This window comes from Athene noctua, chromosome 40 (genome assembly GCF_965140245.1).
Source record: "Athene noctua chromosome 40, bAthNoc1.hap1.1, whole genome shotgun sequence".
Taxonomy (NCBI): Eukaryota; Metazoa; Chordata; class Aves; order Strigiformes; family Strigidae; genus Athene; species Athene noctua.
In genome coordinates this window covers 27462-48138 of record NC_134076.1, presented here as the reverse complement: position 1 = coordinate 48138, position 20677 = coordinate 27462, and the positions used below count along the sequence as shown (strand labels likewise).

The following is a 20677-nucleotide window of genomic DNA, read 5'->3' as shown; positions in this document are numbered from 1 at the left end:
GTGCCGGGTGATTTTTTGTCCGACCTGTCGTTGGCGGGTTGGCGGAGGGGAGGAGCCCTGGGGGCAGGAGGGGCGGGGCCGGGGGGGGTTGTTAGCGGCCGTGGGCCCCCCTCTGTCCCGCGGGGCCGTCGAGGAGGCGGCGCAGGGCGCCGGAGAGGCTCAGCAGGCCCCGCCCCGCCGCTCGCGTCACCGCCGCCAGCAGCCGCAGCAGCTCCCTGGGGGCGCGGAGAAACGCTCGGATCTGCCCCGGGGGGGGGCAGGAGATGACCCCCGCGGGGCAGAGAATGACCGCGGGAGGTCACGACACCCCCCCGCCGCCGCCTGCCCACGTACCTCAGGAGCCGCTCGGGGCCGACCGCCCCCACGTGGCAGTGCAGGCCCCTCACGGCTGCCGTCACCCGCAGCTGCCCCACCAGGTCGCGGGGGTTTGCCCTGGCCAGGGCCACCGTCACCCGGGCCACCTCGTCCCCGGGGTGGGGGTCCCTGCCCCGGGGGGGCTCAGGCTCCCAGTGCTCCCCGAACAGCCGCGCCTGGGGGCAACGAGGTGCCTGTTGGGGACCCCGGGGCAAGCGGGAGGCCCCAGGGTGGCTTTTGGGGCAGATTTGGGGGTCCCACCTTAGGGGGCTCCCAGTTCTGCCCCGGCGCCAGGGCCATGAGGGGGGTGTGGGGGGCCAGCGCCCCAAAAAACCCCTCGCTCTCCACCGCCGTCCCGTCCTCCGCCAGCACCAGCGTCACGAGCGGCCCCAGGCTCAGCGCCTCCCCCGCCTGCCCCGGCCCGGGGGGCTGTGAGGGGGCCGCGGGGCACACGCCCGGGGGCAGTTAGGGGCTGTCGGGGGGATTGGGGTGTTTGGGGGTAATTAAAGACCCCGGGGTGAGAATTGGGGGGCAGTTAGAGGTTGCGGGGAGGTCGCAGGGGCAGGTAGAAAGCGCTGGGGTGATTACGCCGTCCCGGGGGTAATTATGGGATGTCTGGGGGGGTAATTAAATCTTCCGGGGGGGGGCTCCCACGGGGCAGCGTGGGCATCCGGGGGGCAACTGGGTGGGAATTCACGATGCCGAGCGCGATCTGGGGGGATGGCCGCAGCGCGGGTGGGAAGGGCGCAGAAACGATTAGGGAGCGCGAGGGGTAATTACGGGGTCCCAGGGGGCAATTAGAGGGCGTGGGGGGGCTCCCCGGGGTGGTCACAGGTCGCCGAGGGGCAATGAGAAAGCTTTGAGGAAATTTTTGGGGGGACCGGGGGCGATACCCCCAGGATGCACTGTTAACTGGGGCAGGTCCCAGGGCACACTGGGGGTAACTGGGGCAGGTCCCAGGGCACACTGGGGGTAACTGGGGCAGGTCCCAGGGCACACTGGGGGTAACTGGGGCAGGTCCCAGGGCACACTGGGGGTAACTGGGGCAGGTCCCAGGGCACACTGGGGCACTGGGGGTCGCTGCCCCTCACCTGCTCCCGCAGCTCCTCCAGGCTGGCGGCCACCAGCCCCCGGGGCCGCCCCCGCCGCCGGTCGCACACCCAGAAGGGCCGCGGCTGCGGGGCCGGGGGGGGCCAGGCCCGGCGGGCCACCGCCCTGGGGACGGCCGAGCCCGCGTCACCGCGGCCCCCAGAGCCCCCCGGATCCGACATGGCGGCCCCCCCCCCCCAGTCACCACAGGGCCCCCATAGCCCCCCCAGTCTCCACAGTGACCCCATAGCCCCCCCAGGCACCACAGTGACCCCCATTGCCCCCCCCAGTCACCACAGGGGCCCCCCATAGCCCCCCCCAGTCTCCACAGTGACCCCCATAGCCCCCCCCAGTCACCACAGTGACCCCATAGCCCCCCCCCCAGTCACCACAGTGACCCCCATAGCCCCCCCAGGCACCACAGGGCCCCCATAGCCCCCCCCCCCAGTCACCACAGTGACCCCCATTGCCCCCCCAGTCACCACAGTGACCCCCATTGCCCCCCCAGTCAACACAGGGCCCCCCACAGCCCCCCACATCCGACACGGCGCCTCCCGTGCCCCCCCACCCGCTGCCCGGGCCGCCTCACCGCAGCACGTCCATCCCGGGCCGGGGATAAAGTCCGAAGGTGACGGGGCAGCGGCGGGGCGGGGCGGGGCGGCGGTTCGAAAAAAAAAAAAAAAATTAAAAAAAAATAAACAATTCGCTGAGGAGGCGGCGCCCCCCCCCCCAAGATCCGCAAGGGGGGGGGTGTCGGCGGTCCGGGACTACATTTCCCACCGACCCCCGCGGCGCAGGAGGCCACGCCTCTTCCCGTGGTGCCCCGCGCGGCACCGCCCCTTCCTGCGGCGCTTCTGCGGGCGGCGCCGCCATGTTCCTGCAGTGCTACAGCGACGAGCGCGGCGAGCGCGTCTACACGCTAAAGGTACGCGGGGCGCGGAGCGGCTCCGGGAGGCTCCGCGGGTCCCGGCGCGGCCTCACCGGCTCCTTTTTGATTTTTATTTTCCTCCTTCCCCAGCAGAAGGTGTCCCCGGCGGGGCAGCCCACCCGCTCGGCCCACCCGGCGCGTTTCTCCCCCGACGACAAGTTCTCCCGGCACCGCCTGGCGCTGAAGCGGCGGTTCGGCGTCCTGCCCACGCAGCGCCCGCGCCCGCTGCTCTGAGGGGACGCGGCCGCGGAGTCGAGCGCGGCGGGATGGAAAAAAATCATTAAAAAAACTAAAAATCCCCAAAACAAAATGGCGTCCGCGTGGTGGCGGGGAGAGGGCGGGATCGGGGGGGAACCCCCGTGGCCACGCCCCTTTGCGTCGGCACGCCCCTTTGCGTCGGCACGCCCCCGTTGCGGCAGCGGCGGCGGCGGGCGCGCGCGCCGGCCCCTCCCTCCCCCTCCGCCCCCCTCAGGTACGTTCCCGCCTTTTTCCCCGGCGGTCCCGGAACGGGCGGATTTCACCCCAAAATGAGGGAAAAAAAGGGGTGAGGGTGGGGGCACACCCCTCCGGAGTGGGGCAGGGGGGCTGCCGGGCGGTGACCCCGGAACGGGCGGATTTCGGCCCAAAAATCAAACCGCGGGGTGGGGAGCGGTCCCTGGGGGGGGGGGGGGTCTGGCGGGACCCAAAATGAGGGATTTTCTCCCCAAAAGCGGCGCTGCAGTCCCGTGGTCTCACCCCAGAGCAGACGCAGTGGCCGCAGCCTCAAACAGGCGGATTTCAACCCAAAACAGCCGCCCCGGGGCCGCGCTGCGGCCGGAGCGCCGGGCTCTGCCCCAAAGCGCCGCTTTTTCTCCCCAAAACATTTTTTTTTTTCCAGGGCGGGTTTTTTTCCCTCTGACACATCGCTTTTCTTCCCAAATCAGCAGTTTTTCCCCCCAAATTGGCCGATCCTGCGCTGAATCAGCCTGCAGCAAACTTTTCATTTTTGCCACAAAGCGGCCGTTTGTCTCCAAAAATGACCTTGTGGGTTTGTTGGGTTTTTTTTTTTTTGGCTCGAACTCGCCTTTTTTTTCGCCCAGTGCGGTGCGTGTTTTCCTGCGACGGGGGGGTTTATCCTCCAGTGGGGGGTTCCCTCCCTGCCACATTATTTATTTTCTCCTCAAAGTGACGGATTCTGCACCAAAACGGCGGATTTTGGTGCAAAACGTTGTTTTCTGCCACGAATTACTCCATTTATTCTCTCAAATGGCATTTTGTTTCTCTTCAAATCACTAATTATTTTGCTATAAATTGCTTTTTCTGCTTTCAAACCTCTCGTTTTTCCGCCAAAGCACTTCTTTTTTCGCCCAAAGTTGCCACTTTTTGTCTCAAAACCATTATTTTTCTCCTTTTTTTTCTTTTTTCTCCTGAAAATGTTTTTTTTCGGAACAACCCATCACTTTCGTCCCCCGGAGCGCCACATGTCCCGCGGCGAAACCTTGGTTTTCCCCCCAAAACGGCCGTGCCCCCCCTGACACAACACGTGTCTTTTGCCCGGAACGGCTCCTCCGCTCCTAGAAATGGTGGTTCTCGCCCAAAAAAGCCCCCAAACCCCCTTTTTCTTCTCGAAACGCGGCTGTTGCACTCCCTAGGATTGAGGTTTCCCACCCAAGCGCGGCCCTCGCCCCCCAGGCGGCAGCTCGTCCTATCGCCCCCCCCCCCCCCCCCCCCCCCCCCGCAGGTCCTGCTGACGTCATCGCTGACCTCATCGCCGCCGGGTGACATCACCATGTCAGGGGCGGGGCTGGGGGCGCGGTCCTGGCGGGGAGGGGCGGAGCCATCGGAGAGCAGCCCCGAGCCCCCCTCCCCCTCCAGCTCCCGGCCCCCCCCCTCTGACACCAGCCCCAGCCCCAGCGACGAGGCCACGCCCCCGCCCCGCGGACATGCCCCTGCAGGGGGTGGGGCTGGGGGTGGGGCCTCGGCGTGCCCCGCCCCTCCGGAGGCCGGCCTGGGCTGCGACCGCACCCTGGCGCTCTTCGAGGTGAGGCTGCGGACCCCCGTTATCTGCCCCCCCGTTATCTGCCTCCCGTTATCTGCCCCCCGTTATCTGCCCCCCGTTCCCGTCGCCCCCTGCAGGAGGAACTGGCCACCCGTCCCCGCGTGCCGGCGCTGCTGCGCCGCATGGCCGCCTACAGCGCGCTCAGCCCTGACAGCGAGGACGCCCGCGTCCCGGTGAGGGCCGGGGACGTGGGGGGGGGGCGCCTGGGGCCGCCCGCCCCCCGCTGACGCCCCCCCGTCCCCGCAGCGGCGGGCGCTGGGGACGCTGCGGGGGGTGGCCGCCCCCTCCCTGCAGACGCTGCTGGGGCTGGTGCTGGTGCTGCGCCTGCCCTGGCTGGTCGGCGCCGGGGGGCTCCTGCAGGCCACGGCCGTCGCGCTGCTGCTGGGCGCCTGCGTGAGTGGGGCGGGGCCGGGGGGGCCGGGGGGGGGTTTGGGGAGCCCCCGCAAGGGCCGCCGGGGTCAGCGGGCGCGCCCGTGTCCCCCCTGCCCAGGCCGTGCTGAGCGCCGCGTCCCTGAGCGCCGTCGCCACCAACGGCCTCGACCCCGGTGAGCCTTGGGGGGGGGGCGGGAGGGAGATGGGGCGGGCGGGGCCGTCTCCACCCCGCCCCCTGCTGATGTCACGGTGGGCGTGGCAGGGGGCTGCCCGCTGGGGCTGCTGTCGGGGGCGCTGGGCCCCGAGGCGGGGGGCGCCGTGGGGCTCTGCGCCTTCCTCAGCGCCGCCTTCGCCGCCGCCGCCGCCGCCCTGGGCGCCGCCGAGATCCTGCTGGTGGGGCGCCGGGGGTGGAGCCACGGGCGAGGGGCGGGGCCTCGCAGGGAGGGGCTGTGGGGAGGGGGTGGGGGCTCCTGGGGTGGGGCTGTGGGGCAATGGGCACAGGCTCCTGGGACGGGGCTGTGGGGGAGTGGGTGGGGCCTAGCAGGGCGGGGTTGTGGGGGAGTGGGTGGGGCCTCGAGGGGTGTGGCTGTGGGAAAGTGGGTGGTGCTCTGGGCGAGTGGGCGGGGGCTCCTGGGGCGGGGCGGGGGTGGTGCTCCATAAGCAGGGTGGGGCTACAGGGGAGTAGGCGGGGTCTTGCCTGGGTGGGGCCCCGTGGGGTGTGGGGCTGCCTGGGGTGGTGGGAGGGGCTTGGTGCGGGGGGTGGGGCTTCCCTAGCCCTGGGGGGGCGTTGGGGGCGTGGCTACTTGTAAGAGGCGGGACCTATGGGGTGGGGCCTCGTGGCAAGGGCGGGGCCAGGCTGTGGGGCGGTGCTACGGGGAGCGGGCGGCGCCTCGAGGGTGGTGGGAGGGGCCTGACCTCAGGGCGCGTCCTCCCTGCGGGCTGGGCGCGTCCGCGGGCGTGCCCCGCCCTGACCCCGCCCCCCGCAGGTATACGTGTGCCCCCAGGCCGCCGTGCTGCCGGGGCGGGGCCGCGGGCGTCGCCTCAACAACGGGCGCGGCCTGGGGGCGGGTCTTCTGGCGCTGCTGGGGCTGGGGGCCGCCGCCCCGCCCGCGCCCCGCGCCGCCCCCCTGGGCCCGGCCGGGCTGGCGCTGGCCCTGCTGGGGCTGCAGGCGGGGGCCCTGCGCGCCGCCCTGCCGGGGGGCGCCCCGCACCGGTGAGTGGCGCCCCGCCCCCGATATGCAAAGCGGATGCTAACGAGGCGCTGACCCCGCCCCTCGCCTCCAGCCTCTGCCTGCCCCGCCAGCCCGGCCGCCCGCTGCAGCCCTGCGCCCCCGGGGGGGGCAACGCCTCCCGGGGCACCCTGCCCGCCGTGCCGGGGCCCAGCGCCCGCCTGCTGGCCCGTGAGTCCGGGGGGGGCCGGGGGGGGCCGCGGCGGGTTCCGGGGGCGCCCCACCTACGGCCCCGCCCCACAGAGAACCTCTGGCCACACCCCCCCGAGCCGGGCCTGGGGGGCGACGAGGACGACGACTCCTCCTTCGGGGCGCTGCTGGGGCTGAGCCTGCCCGCCGCCTCCGGTGAGCACGGGGACCCCGGGGGGGGGCGCGTTCCGCCACGGGGGGGTCCGCGCTGCGACACCGGGGGCACCCCGACCTCCTGGGGGGGCACATCCGGGTGTCCTGGGGGGACCCCAGCCTCGGGGGGGGCGACCCCAGCCTCGGGGGGGGGGACATCCACGTGTCCTGGGGGGACCCCAGCCTTGGGGGGGGGGACATCCACGTGTCCTGGGGGGACCCCAGCCTTGGGGGGGGGACATCCACGTGTCCTGGGGGGACCCCAGCCTCGGGGGGGGGGACATCCACGTGTCCTGGGGGGACCCCAGCCTCTGGGGGGGGACCCCAACCTCGGGCGGTGACCCCAGCCTCAGGGGGGGCACCCAGACACCTCTGGGGGGGGACACACACCAGCCTGGGGGATACGGGGGCGCCCCCAGGCGTCCGGGGTGGGACCCGGGTGGTCGGGAGAGGGACCCCGGCATGCAGGAGGGGAGTTGTGCACCGGGGGGGGTCCCCAAAGGTGACGGGGGGTCCCGGGGGGTCCCGCGGGCGGGGGGTGAGCGCGGGGACGCGTCTGGGCGCAGGGGTGCTGTGGGGGTGCAGCCGCTGCGGGGAGCTGCGCGACGCCGCCCGCTCCGTCCCCGCCGGGAGCCTGGGCGCTGCCCTGGCCTCCGCCCTGGCCTGCATCCGCCCGCGGGGGGACCCCGAAACCTGCGGGGGGGCCGGGGGACCCCGAAACCTGGTGGGAGTGTTGCGGGGCGACCCCGATGCCGGTTTGGGGCCCTCCGGGGGGGCCGCAGCCCTGATGGGTGGGGCGCACCCTGCGTTTTGGGGGGGCCACCGGGGGCAGCGTCACCTCGTTTCGGGGCGGGGGGGCCGGTTTTTTGGGGGGGCCGTTTCCTTGACGGCACAGACCTGAGCGCGGCCCTGGTGCTGGGCGCCTCCGTCGAGGGACGGCTGCTGCGGGACAAGTGAGTGTCCCCCGGGGGGGTCCCCAGTGTCCCCGGGGGGTCCCTAATGTCCCAGCGGTGTCCCCGGGGGGTCCCCAGTGTCCCCGGGGGGTCCGTGATGTCCCAGCGGTGTCCCCGGGGGGTCCCCAGTGTCCCCGGGGGGTCCGTGATGTCCCAGCGGTGTCCCTGGGGAGTCCCCAGTGTCCCCGGGGGGTCCCTGATGTCCCAGCGGTGTCCCCGGGGGGTCCCCCAGTGTCCCTGGGGGGGTCCCCGGCGTCCCAGCGACATCCCCCGGGTGTCCCTGGCGGGGGGGGCTCCGTCGTGTCCCGGGGGTCCCCCGGTGACGCCCCTGTCCCCCAGGTTCGGCGCGTCTCTGCGGGGGACGCCGGTGGTGGGGGCGGCCTCCTGGCCCTGGCCCTGGGTGCCGCTGGCGGGGGCCCTGCTCTCGGCGGGGGGCGCCGGCCTGGAGGCGCTGCTGGGGGGCAGCCGCCTGCTGCGGGGGCTGGCCCGCACCCGCGCCCTGCCCCTGCCCCACGTGAGTGCCCCCGCGGCGCCCCACGGCACCCCGTGACACCCCATGGCGCCCTGTGACACCCCACGGCACCCCACAGCACCCCATAGCACCCCATGGCGCCCCAGGGCACCTCACAGCGCCCCACGGCGCCCTGTGACACCCCATGGTGCCCCACGGCACCTCACAGCACCCCACGGCGCTCCACGGCACCCTGTGACGCCCTATGGCACCCCACAGCGCCCCACGGTGCCCCACGGCACCCTGTGACACCCCATGGCGCCCTGTGACACCCCATGGCACCCCACAGCACCCCATAGCACCCCATGGCGCCCCAGGGCACCTCACAGCGCCCCACGGCACCCTGTGACACGGCACTCCACAGCCCTTCGCAGCGCCCCACGGTGCCCCATAGCACCCCACAGCACCCCATGGCGCCCTGTGACACCCCATGGTGCCCCACGGCACCTCACAGCACCCCACGGCGCCCCACGGCACCCTGTGACGCCCCATGGTACTCCAGAGCGCCCCAGAGCACCCCATGGCACCCCACAGTACCCCATGGCTCTCTGTGACACCCCATGGCTCTCCGCGGTGTCCCATAGCACCCCACGGTGCCCCGTGGCGCCCTGTGGCACCCCACAGCACCTCGCGGCTCCCCACAGTGCCCCACAGCACCCCCCAGCGCCCCCCAACACCCCGGGACACCCCGCGGAGCCCGACGCCGCCCTCTGTCCCCGCAGGCGCTGGGCCGGGGCCGGCTGTGGCCGCTGGCGGCGACGGCGGCGGTGGCGGAGCTGGGCGTGCTGCTGGGCTCCCTGGACCTGCTGGCGCCCGTCCTCTCCGTGTGCGGTGACACCCCGACCGCCGCTCCGCGCCCCGGGGGGTGTCGCGGCGCCCCGTGACCCCCGGTGTCCCCCCCAGGTTCTGCCTGACGTCCTACCTGGGCCTCAACTTGGCCTGCGCCGCCCAGGGGCTGCTGCCCACCCCCGGCTGGAGCCCCCGCTGCCGCCTCTACCACTGGTGAGACGCCCCCAAAACCCCGGGGACCCCAGGGGACCCCCCCGGGCGCTGCCCTGACCCCCCCGCTGTCCGCAGGGGGGTGTCGCTGGCGGGGGCCGGGCTGTGCCTGGGGCTGATGCTGGTGACCTGCTGGTACTGCGCCCTCCTGGCCCTGGGCATCGGCGCCACGGCCTACAAGTACCTGGAGTACCGCGGGTGAGCGTGTGCGCACCGGGGGGGGTCCCGCGGGGTCCCCGCGACTATTCGGGGTGCTCATCGCCCCCCCTCCCCCAACAGGGCGCAGAGCGAATGGGGGGAGGGTCTGCGGGGGCTGTCGCTCAGCGCCGCCCGCTTCGCCCTGCTGCGCCTCGAGGACGGGCGCCCGCCCGCGCCCAGCTGGAGGCGAGCGATGGGCACGGGGGGGTCCCGGGGGGGTCCCCGGGGGGCTGGGGGTGTCCCTGGGGGATGGGGGGTGTCTTTGAGGGGACAGGGGTGTCCCTGAGGGGCCAGGGGGGGTCCCTGGGGGGCCAGAGGGGTCCCTGAGGGACAGGGGGTGTCCTGGGGGCACAGGGGTGTCCCGAGGGAACAGGAGGTGTCCTGACGGACAGTGGGTGTACCTGGGGGATGGGGGTGTCCTGAGGAGACAGGGGGTGTCCTGGGGGCACAGGGGTGGCCCAGGCGGTCTGGGGGTGTCCCTGGGGGCAAGGGGTGTCCCTGGGTGGACAGGGGGTTTCCCCGGGGGCACAGGGGGGGGTTCCTGGGGGATGGGGGTGTCCCTGGGGGGACAGGGGATGTCCTGAAGGAACAGGAGGGGTCCCTGGGGGACACGAGGGGTCCCTGGGTGGACAGGGGGTGTCCCCGGGGGCACAGGGGGTGACCCCGGGGGCACAGGGGTGTCCCCGCGGTGCCAGCCCACGCCCGGGTCCCCCCCCGCCGCAGGCCGCAGCTGCTGGTGCTGCAGAAGCTGGACGAGGAGCTGCGGGTGACGCAGCCGCAGGTGCTGGCGCTGGCGGCCCAGCTGCAGGCGGGGAAGGGGCTCACGGTCGTCGGCTCCGTCATCCCCGGGGAGCTGCCCCGGGACCAGCCCCGCGCCCGCGCCGCCGAGCAGGTGGGCTGGCCCGGGGGGGCTGTAGGGGCTGGGGGGCTGTGGGGTGGGGTGACTGTGGGGTTGGGGGTCCCTGCGGGGCTGCCCGGCCCCCCTGGTCCTTATGGAATATGATGGGGCTGGGTCCCTCTAGAACAGTGTCCCCGGGGCTGGCGGGTCGGGGGGCACACGGGGACTGCCCCCCGCGCGGGGACACCCCCTGACCCCCTCCGTCCCCCCAGGCGCTGCGGGCGGGGCTGGCGGGGGCCGGGGCGCGGGGCTTCGTGCAGGTGCTGGTGACGCCGGGGCGGGGGCCGGGGCTGGCGGCGCTGGTGCAGGGCTGCGGGCTGGGGGCCCTGCGCCCCAACGCCGTGCTGATGGGCTGGCCCCACGGCTGGCGCCGGCGGCACGACCCCGCCGCCGCCCGCAGATTCGTCGGTACGGGGGCGCGGGGGGGCGTGGGGGGGGATATGGGGAGCAGGGGGGTGTGTGGGGGGGGAAAGGGGGGGGCACGATGGGTTGGGGAGGGCAGGAAGGGGGTGTGGGGGGGTTACGGGGCGCAGGGGGGATGTTGGGGGGCAGGAGGGGGTTGTAGGAGGGATATAGGAGGCGGGACAGGATTTGGGGGGGCAGGAAGGGTGGGGGGGGGGACATGGGGGGGCGGGGGGGGGGCTGGAGGGGGTTTGGGGGGGTGTGTGGGGATGTGGGGTGTGGGGGGGGGGCAGGAGAGGGGATATGGTGGAGCTTGGGCATGTGGGGGGGGCACGTGGGGGTCCTGGGGGGACGGGACGGGACGGGACACCCCCCCCTCCCCTTGCCCCTCGCTGTCCCCCCAGAGCTGCTGCGGGTGGCGGGGGCCGGCGGCCGGGCGCTGCTGGTGGCCAAGGGGCCGCTGGGCGCAGGGGCGCCGGGGGGGACCCTGGACGTCTGGTGGGTGGTGGGCGACGGGCGGCTGCTCACCCTGCTGCCCCTGCTGCTGCGCCAGCACCCGGTACGGGCGGGGGCCATGTGGGGCACGGGGGGGCCATGGGCCGGGCGCTGTGGGTCACTGTGGGTCGCCATGGGTCACTGGGGGTCCCTGGGGCGGGTGCTATGGGTCACTGTGGGTCACTGTTGGTCACTGTGGGTCCCTACGGTGGGTGTTGTGGGTCTCTGGGGGTCCCTGGGGCGGGTGCTGTGGGTCACTGTTGGTCACTGTGGGTCCCTACGGTGGGTGTTGTGGGTCTCTGGGGGTCCCTGGGGTGGGTGCTGTGGGTCACTGTGGGTCACTGTTGGTCACTGTGGGTCCCTACGGTGGGTGTTGTGGGTCTCTGGGGGTCCCTGGGGCGGGTGCTGTGGGTCACTGTGGGTGCCTAGGGTGGGTGCTGTGGGTCACCGTGGGGCGCCGTGGGGCGCCGTGGGGCGCAGGCCTGGCGCGGGTGCCGCGTGCGGCTCTTCACAGTGGCGCTGCTGGAGGACAACAGCGTGCGGCTGCGGCGCCTGCTGGAGGCCGTGGCGCGGCGCCGGGGGCTGCCGGCGCAGACACACGTCGTGGAGCTGGTGAGCGCCCGCGGCTGCGCGTCCCCCCGGGGCCCCCCGGGACCCCCCCGGGGCCCCCCGACACCCCCGCGTGTCCCCCCCCGTAGCACGACAGCGACGTCTCGGCCTACACGTACGAGCGGACGCTGATGATGGAGCAGCGCTCCCAGATGCTGCGGCAGATGCGGCAGGCGCAGGTGACGTCGCCGCCGTGTGACGTCGCCGCCATGTGACGTCATTGAGTGACGTCATCGCATGACGTCATCGGGTGACGGGTGTGTCGCAGGGAGGCCCCGCCCCATCGCAGGCGCCCAGCGCCGGGGAGGAGGAGGAGGAGGAGGAGGAGGAGGGTGGCATCCCCCGCCGCGGCCCCAGCCCGTGAGTGAGACGCTGGGGGGGGACTGGGAGGGCACTGGGGCCACTGGGAGAGACTGGGAGGGGGCTCTGGGCCATACTGGGAGGCGCTGTGGGGCGTGCTGCGAGGGGTCCGGGCCGTACTGGGCTCACTGGGAGGCAGCGCTCCGTGCTGGGAGGCGCTGGCGTGTAGTGGGGGGGAGGGATTAGGGGCTGTACTGGGAGGTGCGGGGCGGGGGTCACTGGTGCGTACTGGTGCGCACTGGTGGTGACTGGTGGTCGCCGGTGAGGGGGAACGTGCGGCGCATGCACGCGGCGGAGCGGCTGAACGAGGCAGTGGGGCGGCGCTCGGCGGGGGCCCGGCTGGTGCTGCTGGACCTGCCCCCCCCGCCCCCCCCCCGGCCCCCCCGGCCCCTCGACAACTGTATCCTTTGGGGAGAAAAACCGCGGAAACGGGAAAAACGGGAGTGGGGGGGAACTGGGGGTCCGGGGGGGCACCTGGAGGGCACCTGTGGGTCAGCCAGGGGGAAGTGGGGGCAGTTGGGGGGCACTTGTGGGGCAGAGGGGGGCACTTGTGGAGCAGAGGGGGCACTTGTGGGGCAGAGGCAGACACTTGTGGGGCAGAGGCAGGCACTTGTGGGGCAGAGGGGGCACTTGTGGGGCAGAGGTGGGCACTTGTGGGGCAGAGGGGGCACTTGTGGGGCAGAGGGGGCACTTGTGGGGCGGAGGCGGGCACTTGTGGGGCAGAGGCGGGCACTTGTGGGGCAGAGGGGCACTTGTGGGGCAGAGGTGGGCACTTGTGGGGCAGAGGGGGCACTTGTGGGCCCGCCGTGGGTCAGGCCCTTGACGTGGGTCAGACCTGGAGTTCCTGGAGGTGTTGACGGAGGGGCTGGGGCCGGTGCTGCTGGTGCGGGGGGGTGACGGGGACCCCCCCGACCCCTGAGCGCACCAGTACGGCCCAGTACGGGCCCGGCGCTCCCAGGACAATGCCTGAGCTGCAGCTCTTCGAGCACCGTCCCAGTATGGGCCCAATGCTCCCAGTGTGGGCCCCAACGCTCCCAGTACGCTGCCGGTCTGGGTGAACAGCTCCCAAGTGTGATTCCCAGTATGGGATCAAATGCTTCCAGTATAGCACCAGTGCTCCCAGTATGACGCCTGCCTGAGCCACAGCTCTTCAAGCACGATCCTAGTATGGGCTGCCACGCTCCCAGCGTGGGCCCAGTGCTCCCAGTATAGCACCAGTGCGCCCAAGTACAATGCCAGCCTGAGCCACAGCTGTGCGAGTCACATCCCAGTATGGACCCCAGTGCTCCCACTATAGCACCAGTGCTGCCAGTATGATGCCAGCCTGAGCTACAGTTAAAGTAAGATACCCAGTAGGAGCGTCAGTGTTCCCAGTATAGGCCCAGCGCTTCCAGTACAAGGCCAGCCTGGGCTGGAGCTGCGTGCACATGACCCCAATAGGGGTTCAGGGTTCCAGCTGAGGCCCCAGGCCTCCCAGTACAGCACCAGTGCACTCGCAGCGCGCCCACTGTCCATCCCAGCATTCCCAGTACAGGCCCCCCTGTACACCCAGTAGGGCGCTGGCGCTCCCAGTTCACGACAACAATAAAGTTTTCACTCAACCTCGCCTTGTCGTCTCCTTGGGCTGAGTCCCAAAACCGGCGGGATCGCCCCCAAAAGGCCATCACCAGCCCAGCAGCACCTGGGGGGTGTCCTGTGGGGACAGGGGTGACCCCGGAGGACGGCGGTGTCCCTAACTCTCCTGCCACAAAATACTCCCCCTGGAAAATCTGCCCCCCACCCTAAATCCCCCCCAAATGTTCCCCCAGAAACGGTCCTCCCCAAATCCTCTCTCCTGGGATAGTCTCCCCTCAAACGCTCTCCCCTGAAACACTCCCTCAGCAATAGATCCCTCGAAAGAGTCCCCCTGGAAATAACCCCCTGTGATGCTCCGCCCTAGAAACACTCCCCTGTGAAACAGCCCTCTGTTGGAGAACGGCTTGCAGAGAGCAAGGCCGTGGGTCTGTGCAGGAGCTGATTGCAGCCATCGGAGGTAAACAGAGGAAAAACCCCGGGTACAGTTATGCCAAACAAAGGACTGTTATGTTAACAGAGAGAGAAACTGAGGTACACAATGGCCTTGATGGTAAAACAACCTTGGGAAAGGAGGCAGGCCAGAGGAGGGAAGATGTTGGGACATATCTGAAATGCCACAGGGGGCTGGGACATTATAATGTAGCTTTTCACATGTACCCAATAGATTTGTGAGTAGTGTGCATGATTATTGTAGAGTGCTTATGTAAGGGGTGATTTTTTTCAGTAAAGCTGAAGCTTGCTCTATCATTCACGTTGAATCGGCCGCTTGCTTCCTCCAACCGCCACAAGTGGCGCACCGAACAGGGTTACCCGAACTCTGCTTTTCCACCTAACGGAACCGAGGAAGCGGCGGGATGGACTCGGAGTAGGAAGGCAACGCTGCCACCTCCTCAGCGCCAGGTGCAGGCGTTCACTCCGAGAAGGGCTACCCCGGAAAGGCTGCAATAGGGGACTTACCCAGGAAAGGCCAAGGAATTAAGGAACCTGGTCATTGGCTACTTGATCGGATGTTAAAGAAGGTCATTAAGATACACGGTCCAGCATTTTAAGGAATTTAAGGAATTTTCGCCCGGGCAGGAATATTTTGAACAAGAGGTAGTCCTAAAACTTTTTGCTTTTTAGAAAAGCGGGGAATAAGTCCGATAAAAAACTTAGCTGTGCTGATTGGTCTGGGCAAGGCTAGGGGACACTTTAAAGAGCCAAATTTATTGTTTGAAGAAGCAGAATGGTGTGATAATCTTTTAGACCCTGATGCTGTAAATCCTGAAAAAGAATCTGGACTGTCTGGTCTGTGTCCTCCTTTAATTGGGGATGATCCAAACTGAGGTGAAAAAAACGTAAAAGTGAGGCGAAAAACCTTTGGCGCAAGGGAATATGGACATGGCAAGAAAAATTCTTACTCCTGTAAGCTATGAGCCGAGTCATTAGCCACGTTGGGAAGAACGGCATTTTTCTGTTATTAAAGATTTAAGCATTAATATGAACGGGCTGCAAAACCTCAGACTACACCAGCTGTACTGGAGGCGATGGCTCAGGGATATCGATTGGCCCCATAAAAATTGGCTAACACTTCTAAGAAAAAAAAGGCATTCACGCCGGCACAGTACTCTACCTGGAAAACCGAGCGTCTAGATCTCGATGTTTAACATTCGGAGCTGGCGGCGGTGGCCTGGGGCCTCCCCGACCCCCCCCGCCGCGGAGTGGCCACCTGCGGCTGAGCCCGGCACTGCGCTCTCGGCACCCTCCCGCCAAAAGCGGCAGGGTTATGCAGCACAGGCTTTATATGTTCTTAATGGAATCTTCGTATGTGTAATATTTGTCACTCTCTGTTGTGAGTGATGAGTGTCAGGAGCTCCTTTCTGTGTGTGTGTGAGTGTGTGTGTGAGACGCGGCCCACTGAAGCTGCCGAGTTCTCTGGCCAGGGAAGCAGCCGGCCAGGAACTACAGGGTCCTAGTGCCCGCCCGCTGGGGCATCGGTGCGGCGGTTGGTTTGGGCTCAGTGCTCTAACTGTTACAGGTAAAATACCTCCTCTAACGGGAGGCAGTAATTCTGTGTTGGTTGTTGTTTTGAATTTAGGTGCATACTCTGCGGGGAGAGTGCACCTCTGTACCATCTGCCTAATGAAAATATTGTCAAAAGGTCATCTGCAACCTTACAGAGGTTGTTTGTTTTACCAGGGGTCGTAGATGCTGATTATGAAGAGAAAAATCAAAATTATGGTCTGTACCCCTGTGCTCTGTAACAAAAAAGTAAAAAATTGTTCATCTTGTAAAGAAGCTACAGTTACTCAGGATTTGGATCAGCAGGTACCCCTTAAATATTTTTGGACTAAAACAGTGACACAATGTTAACTTCTGGTAAAATGTACTCTCCTTAAAGCTAAAAAATCTGTTGTGCTGACAGGTATTTTAGATACTGGTGCAGATGTGACCGTAATATCTGTGAGCAGATTGGCTGTTAGCCCTGGTACCTCAAATGCTTTTCAGGGTTGGTGTCATGCTGTAACAATTTAAAGCAAGGATCTCATTCATGTAAGAGACCCAGAAAATTGGGTAGCAAATATTCATCCATTTATATTGGAAATCCCCTATTGCATTTTGGGGTCATAACTGTATAACTCAATGAGGAACTCAAATTGGATCAAATTTGTCTTAATCACCACTGTAGCACAACCCGCCCTGACACTAACCTTGTGAACCTAATCACCTGTGTGTATTGTCCTGCAACAACTTAAAACTGTTATTAAGACTTTAAAAGATTTACAAACACTGTTAGGAACCATAAATTGGATACAGCCGCTGTGGGCCTAACTCATGATGATCTGCATAGCTTATTTGATATTTTGTGAAAAGATCCTTCACTGACATCACCCAAAGTACTTACAGAGAAACCAAAACAAGATCTTCACTGTAGAGCTAACAAGCATCGCAAGTATACTGCATTCCCCCACAGGACAAACCATCGTAGAAACAGCGCACCAGACCTTGAAAGTGCTTTTGCAAAAACAAAAGGGGGGAGAGAGCTTGGCTCCAGGTCAGCCATTTGCTCTGCTGTAAAACGCATGCATTCTTTCCACCAGAATGCCAGAGCAGTACAAAAACAGTTTTCTTTATCAAGGTATCAAGCTAAAAACATCACTGCAACTTGCCCTGAATACCAGACAGACTCCATCTCTTCAAACCTTTTAAACATCTCCCCTATGTTACAGGTGTCACCAGTATTGTGTCATTTTTCATCACAGATACCAAATCAACAAGAAGTCCAGAGCAAAGCTCAAGTGTTAACAAAAACCTAGAAAGGGGTAACTGGGAAGGACCATTTTCTTTAATAACCTGGGGAAGAGGTGATGCTGGTGTCTCCACAGGTCTCAGTCTCCAATGGTCACCGGCAGGGTGTGTGCAACCACACCTGAGGGTGAGAGGCAGCCAGCACTCAGGATCCAGCTGTGGGTGCTGTGAGTGCCCCTGTGCCGACAGTTTGCGGTCTCTTCGACTGATCTTTTAAGCAGAATGTCTGAGTAATATTTGCTACTGCAACAGGACAAACTACACTACAGTTGCCAATTCTTTTAAGAGAAAATGCTAACAGTAATTGTAACTCCTTAATGAAATATCTAGGCTTACTAGTAACTTGTGCAAAATGTACTTTAGATAAAATACAGTTATTAATAAGGATAAGATGCTGTAGGAATGTATGTATTCAACTTTCTTTGTTTAGTAAATATTAAGAATTAAGAGCTCAAGTGTTTAACCTTATTTAGAAACTCCCTTGGTTTTCCCCCTGGAGTACCGGCCAGGCTCCAGGTGGAACCCAACAGGAGGATTAAATCAGATGTTTCTGCTCAAAGAAAGTTGCCAGTTATTTTGGCCTGTTACTTTAAAGGCTGGACCTGCTTGCAGCGACGTTGGATGCCTCACCTACGGATGGACGCATCACGTAGGGTTTCCAGTTTGTGAGGAAGGGCACTCTGAATTCTCGCTGCATCCAGGGTTCCCCAGCAATTGCGGATCTGAATGTTAGTACCGTATTTTCCTTACTGTTTATTTTTGTACTATTTAGTCATATCCCTTAAATACAGATAGTGAAATTAGTTTACTGTTTTTAATTAGAACTATTCTAAGTATGCTGTGTTTTGAAGTTTGTCTAACCCTTAATTGATACAGCTCTCAAACAAGTCTTGCAGGTGCCGCAGCAAAACAAAGAAAGGGGAGGGCTGGAAGGCATCGGCCTCACACAGCTCCTGACAAACAGCTAAGCTTTGACGAAGAACAGGCCTCGGAAGATAGATAAGAAACTGCAGAGTTGTGCCAAGGTGGCAGGGAAAGATCAATCAGGACAGTAGGCATTTTGCCTGGGCTTAGCAACTGCTGCCGACCCATCCCAGCCCTGTTTGGTATGCCAGTTGTACTGGTCATTATGGTTGGTATAATCAGACAATCTGGCTGAGATGGCAAGGTGTGACTCCTTCAGCAGTACTGGTGAATAGCACTAGGTTTTGTAGTGATGTTTATACAATGTGTTTACATCTTGAAGAAGGAAGAGGGTTTAATAATGATTTGACTAAAAGGTTACCAATTATTAGATGGTTAAAAATTCTTTTGTTTTTACATGGAATAACAGTTTAAATTGTCATTGTAATCCTTTTAATGATATTAACCTGTGTGTGGAAGTGTTTTATGAGAACGATGGACTGAACAATAAAAGGGGTCTGGATCATTCAAAAATAAAAAGGGGGATCTGTGGAATGCCTGGGAAACAGCGGACATGTTATGAGTGATCCAGACTGAGTGGCATCACTGTAATCAGGCTGTAGCTGTTGGGAAGAACACCGGCAAGGCCGAGAGGATGAGAAACTGCGTGAGTAGCAAAGAAATAAGGATGCCGGACTGTGGGAAATAAGATGTTTCCCTAACAGAAGAACTACGTGTGAACGCCATAACGGGACCAACCATAGAGGGCGTGAAGGCTTGTGGACAGTGGTATAGAACCAATCCTAGTTTGTTTGCTTTCATGTGATTGCTCTTCGATAGTATGTAGGATGCTTTGTACTTGATAAGGTACCTTCGACAGTTTAAGGCGCGCTGTATTACAGAGTCGAGCTGCCATAGACTTTTTTTTACTTGCCCAGGGGCATGGATGTAAAGATTTTGATGGGATGTGTTGTTTTAATCTATCTAACCACAGTTAATTAATTCTAAACCAATTACAATGGATGAAGCAACGTTTACAAAAAACACAAGTGGTTGTCAATCCTTGAGACAAATGGTTACAATCACTGTTTGGTCTGTCCCTATGGCTACAAGGTCTGTTACAAGAAGGATTGCGGTGATTAGGAATAGTACTATTGATTGTAGTAATTATTAAAAAAGCATATAGTTGTATGATGAGAAATATTAGTAAATTTATGCTTGTGCAGCCTGCACAAAAAGAAAAAGGGGGAATTGTTGGAGAACGGCTTGCAGAGAGCAAGGCCATGGGTCTCTGCAGGAGCTGATTGCAGCCATCGGAGGTAAACAAAGGAAAAAACCCAGGGTACAGTTATGCTAACAACAGACTGTTATGTTAACAAAGAGAGAAACTGAGGTACATTATGACCTTGCATATGATAAAGGAACGGCTCTGGGAGAAAAACAGGTTCAGAAGAGGGAAGATGTTGTGACATATCTGAAATGCCACAAGGGGCTGGGATATTATAATGTAGCCTTTTACATGTATCCAGTAGATTTGTGAGTAGTATGCATGATTATTGTAGAGTGCTTATATAAGGGGTGATTTCTTTCAACAAAGTTGAAGCTTGCTCTATCATTCACATTGAATCGGCTGCTTGCTTCCTCCGCCCGCTGCAGTCCTCCCTTAAATATCCCTCCGAAATACTCCCACCAACATACTGCCTCCAAAATACGCCGTGAAATCGCCGCTCCCGTATCGCTTCCCCCTGAAACGATCCCCCCTGCTGTTAGGCCCCAGAACAGTCCCCCTGAAACAGTCCGCCCCCAAACAGTTCCCACACAATACACTCCCCTTTATTCTAAGGTCGACTTTCCTGCGGTCGTGCCCCCCCCCCATTTTGGTCCTTCCACACCTTTTGGCCTCCATATTTTCCTGCCCTCAAATCCCCCCAAGCCTCCCTGCCTCTAGCAGCCTCCACTTTTCTCTGGACTCTACCTCCTCCCCCCCAGCCTCCCTCCCCATTTCAGCCTCCCACCTTTTTTTTGGCCTCTGCTTTTTTTCTGGCCTCTACTGCTTTCTACTTCTTTCAGCCTCCCACCCCTTTTTGGATACCCCATTTTTCTGGCCTGTATTTCCCTTCCAGCCTCTCTTTTAGGTCTCCTGCAGCTTTTCTGCCCTGCCTGCATTCGTGCCTTGATGTGCTCTTTGAGGAATTTAATTGATGGAAGAATTTGAATCTACTGATTGCTTCATCTCTCTCTCTCTTGTTCTCTCTTCTGTCTTTTCTCATGCTCCACCTCTCTGTCCTTCTCTCTGTTGCTCTTGTTGGTTCCAGGCCAGCATCCCACTCCCTGTCTCTCTCTCTACTGCAGTCGTCTCCTGCTCTCTGGCTCCCTGTTGCTCACCTCTCTTCTAGATGCCTCAGTGCTGCCTCCTCTCTTTCCTGATCCCTCTGGCCTATTCCCATCGCTGGCTTGATTGCCTTTCTCCACCTCTCTGCCTCGGACCTGTCCCTCTTCTCATCTCTCAGTTGCTACTGTTTCTTTCTCCATCACTGCCTCGCTGCCTGTCCCTTTTCTCTTCTCTCGGTCCTCCATCCTCTCCCAAACATTTTGCCACTGCCTGTCCCCTTGTTTCTTGCTACATCACTCTGTCCAGTTCCGTGTCCTGTTTCTTCTTGTTTTTTGCTCTCTGGCTTTTTTCACATCCTACAGCCCGGCCATGGTTTTTATCTCTCCCTCTAGTTTTCCAGACAGTGCGTGTTTTCCCGTCTCTTATTTCCTCAACCACTCCAGCTTGTTCTGTACCTTTTGTATCGCTGTTCTAAATCTATTTATCTCTCAACAGATCTGTTCTGCTCCTCGCTTACCAGTTTCCTCTCTTCCCTCTGCCCTACTCCTGCACATAGTGTGTGAGGTTCCATGTCTAGCAGGCTTCATCTCAGAGCTGTGAGACACCTACATATTCTTTTAAGTGGATGGCATCCAGGCAACTGGAGCTATAAGAGAGGAAGGGAGAAGGCAAAAAGAAGGAAGAGTCTGACCTGTCAAATCCTCCCGGCAGTGCTGTGAGCTGCGGTAAGTGCTGAGCGGGCCCCATACATCCCTCTTTGTCACGTCCCGCTCAGACGAGGGGGACAAGCAACTCGGACTCG

The 20677-nt window shown here is 63.2% G+C and overlaps 3 protein-coding genes and 1 long non-coding RNA gene across 5 annotated transcripts; 3 read left to right on the top strand and 1 right to left on the bottom strand.

Annotated features, from left to right (window-relative positions):
* Nucleotide 1: 1 nt before the first annotated feature.
* On the bottom strand, nt 2–2158 carry CIDEB (cell death inducing DFFA like effector b). 2 transcript variants are annotated; one of them, XM_074931179.1, is made up of 4 exons: nt 2033–2116; nt 1446–1569; nt 334–530; nt 2–215 (listed from the first exon to the last, which is right to left on the bottom strand). In XM_074931179.1, the coding sequence occupies exons 1-4, from the start codon at nt 2044–2046 to the stop codon at nt 92–94; spliced, it is 459 nt and encodes a 152-aa protein (XP_074787280.1). In that variant the 5' UTR covers nt 2047–2116; the 3' UTR covers nt 2–91. The 2 variants fall into 2 exon arrangements, 1 of the variants encoding a protein (XP_074787280.1); XR_012635476.1 differs by lacking the exon at nt 1446–1569 and having other exon boundaries at nt 2033–2158.
* Nucleotides 2159–2244: 86 nt separating this feature from the next.
* On the top strand, nt 2245–2681 carry NOP10 (NOP10 ribonucleoprotein). The gene is made up of 2 exons (XM_074931180.1): nt 2245–2368; nt 2465–2681. Exons 1-2 carry the CDS (start codon nt 2315–2317, stop codon nt 2603–2605), a joined length of 195 nt encoding a protein of 64 aa, XP_074787281.1. The 5' UTR covers nt 2245–2314; the 3' UTR covers nt 2606–2681.
* A 1400-nt stretch (nt 2682–4081) lies between these two features.
* On the top strand, nt 4082–13457 carry LOC141973048 (solute carrier family 12 member 6-like). The gene is made up of 20 exons (XM_074931152.1): nt 4082–4391; nt 4487–4582; nt 4656–4802; nt 4900–4954; nt 5044–5174; nt 5768–5994; nt 7135–7305; nt 7645–7819; nt 8539–8642; nt 8720–8818; nt 8894–9013; nt 9095–9199; nt 9737–9905; nt 10124–10319; nt 10718–10872; nt 11289–11420; nt 11507–11596; nt 11686–11777; nt 12044–12177; nt 12611–13457. The coding sequence occupies exons 1-20, from the start codon at nt 4140–4142 to the stop codon at nt 12694–12696; spliced, it is 2736 nt and encodes a 911-aa protein (XP_074787253.1). The 5' UTR covers nt 4082–4139; the 3' UTR covers nt 12697–13457.
* Nucleotides 6069–7028, top strand: LOC141973065 (uncharacterized). Its single transcript, XR_012635473.1, has 3 exons — nt 6069–6181; nt 6254–6355; nt 6919–7028. It is a non-coding gene; the product is annotated as an uncharacterized LOC141973065 (long non-coding RNA).
* Nucleotides 13458–20677: the final 7220 nt, after the last annotated feature.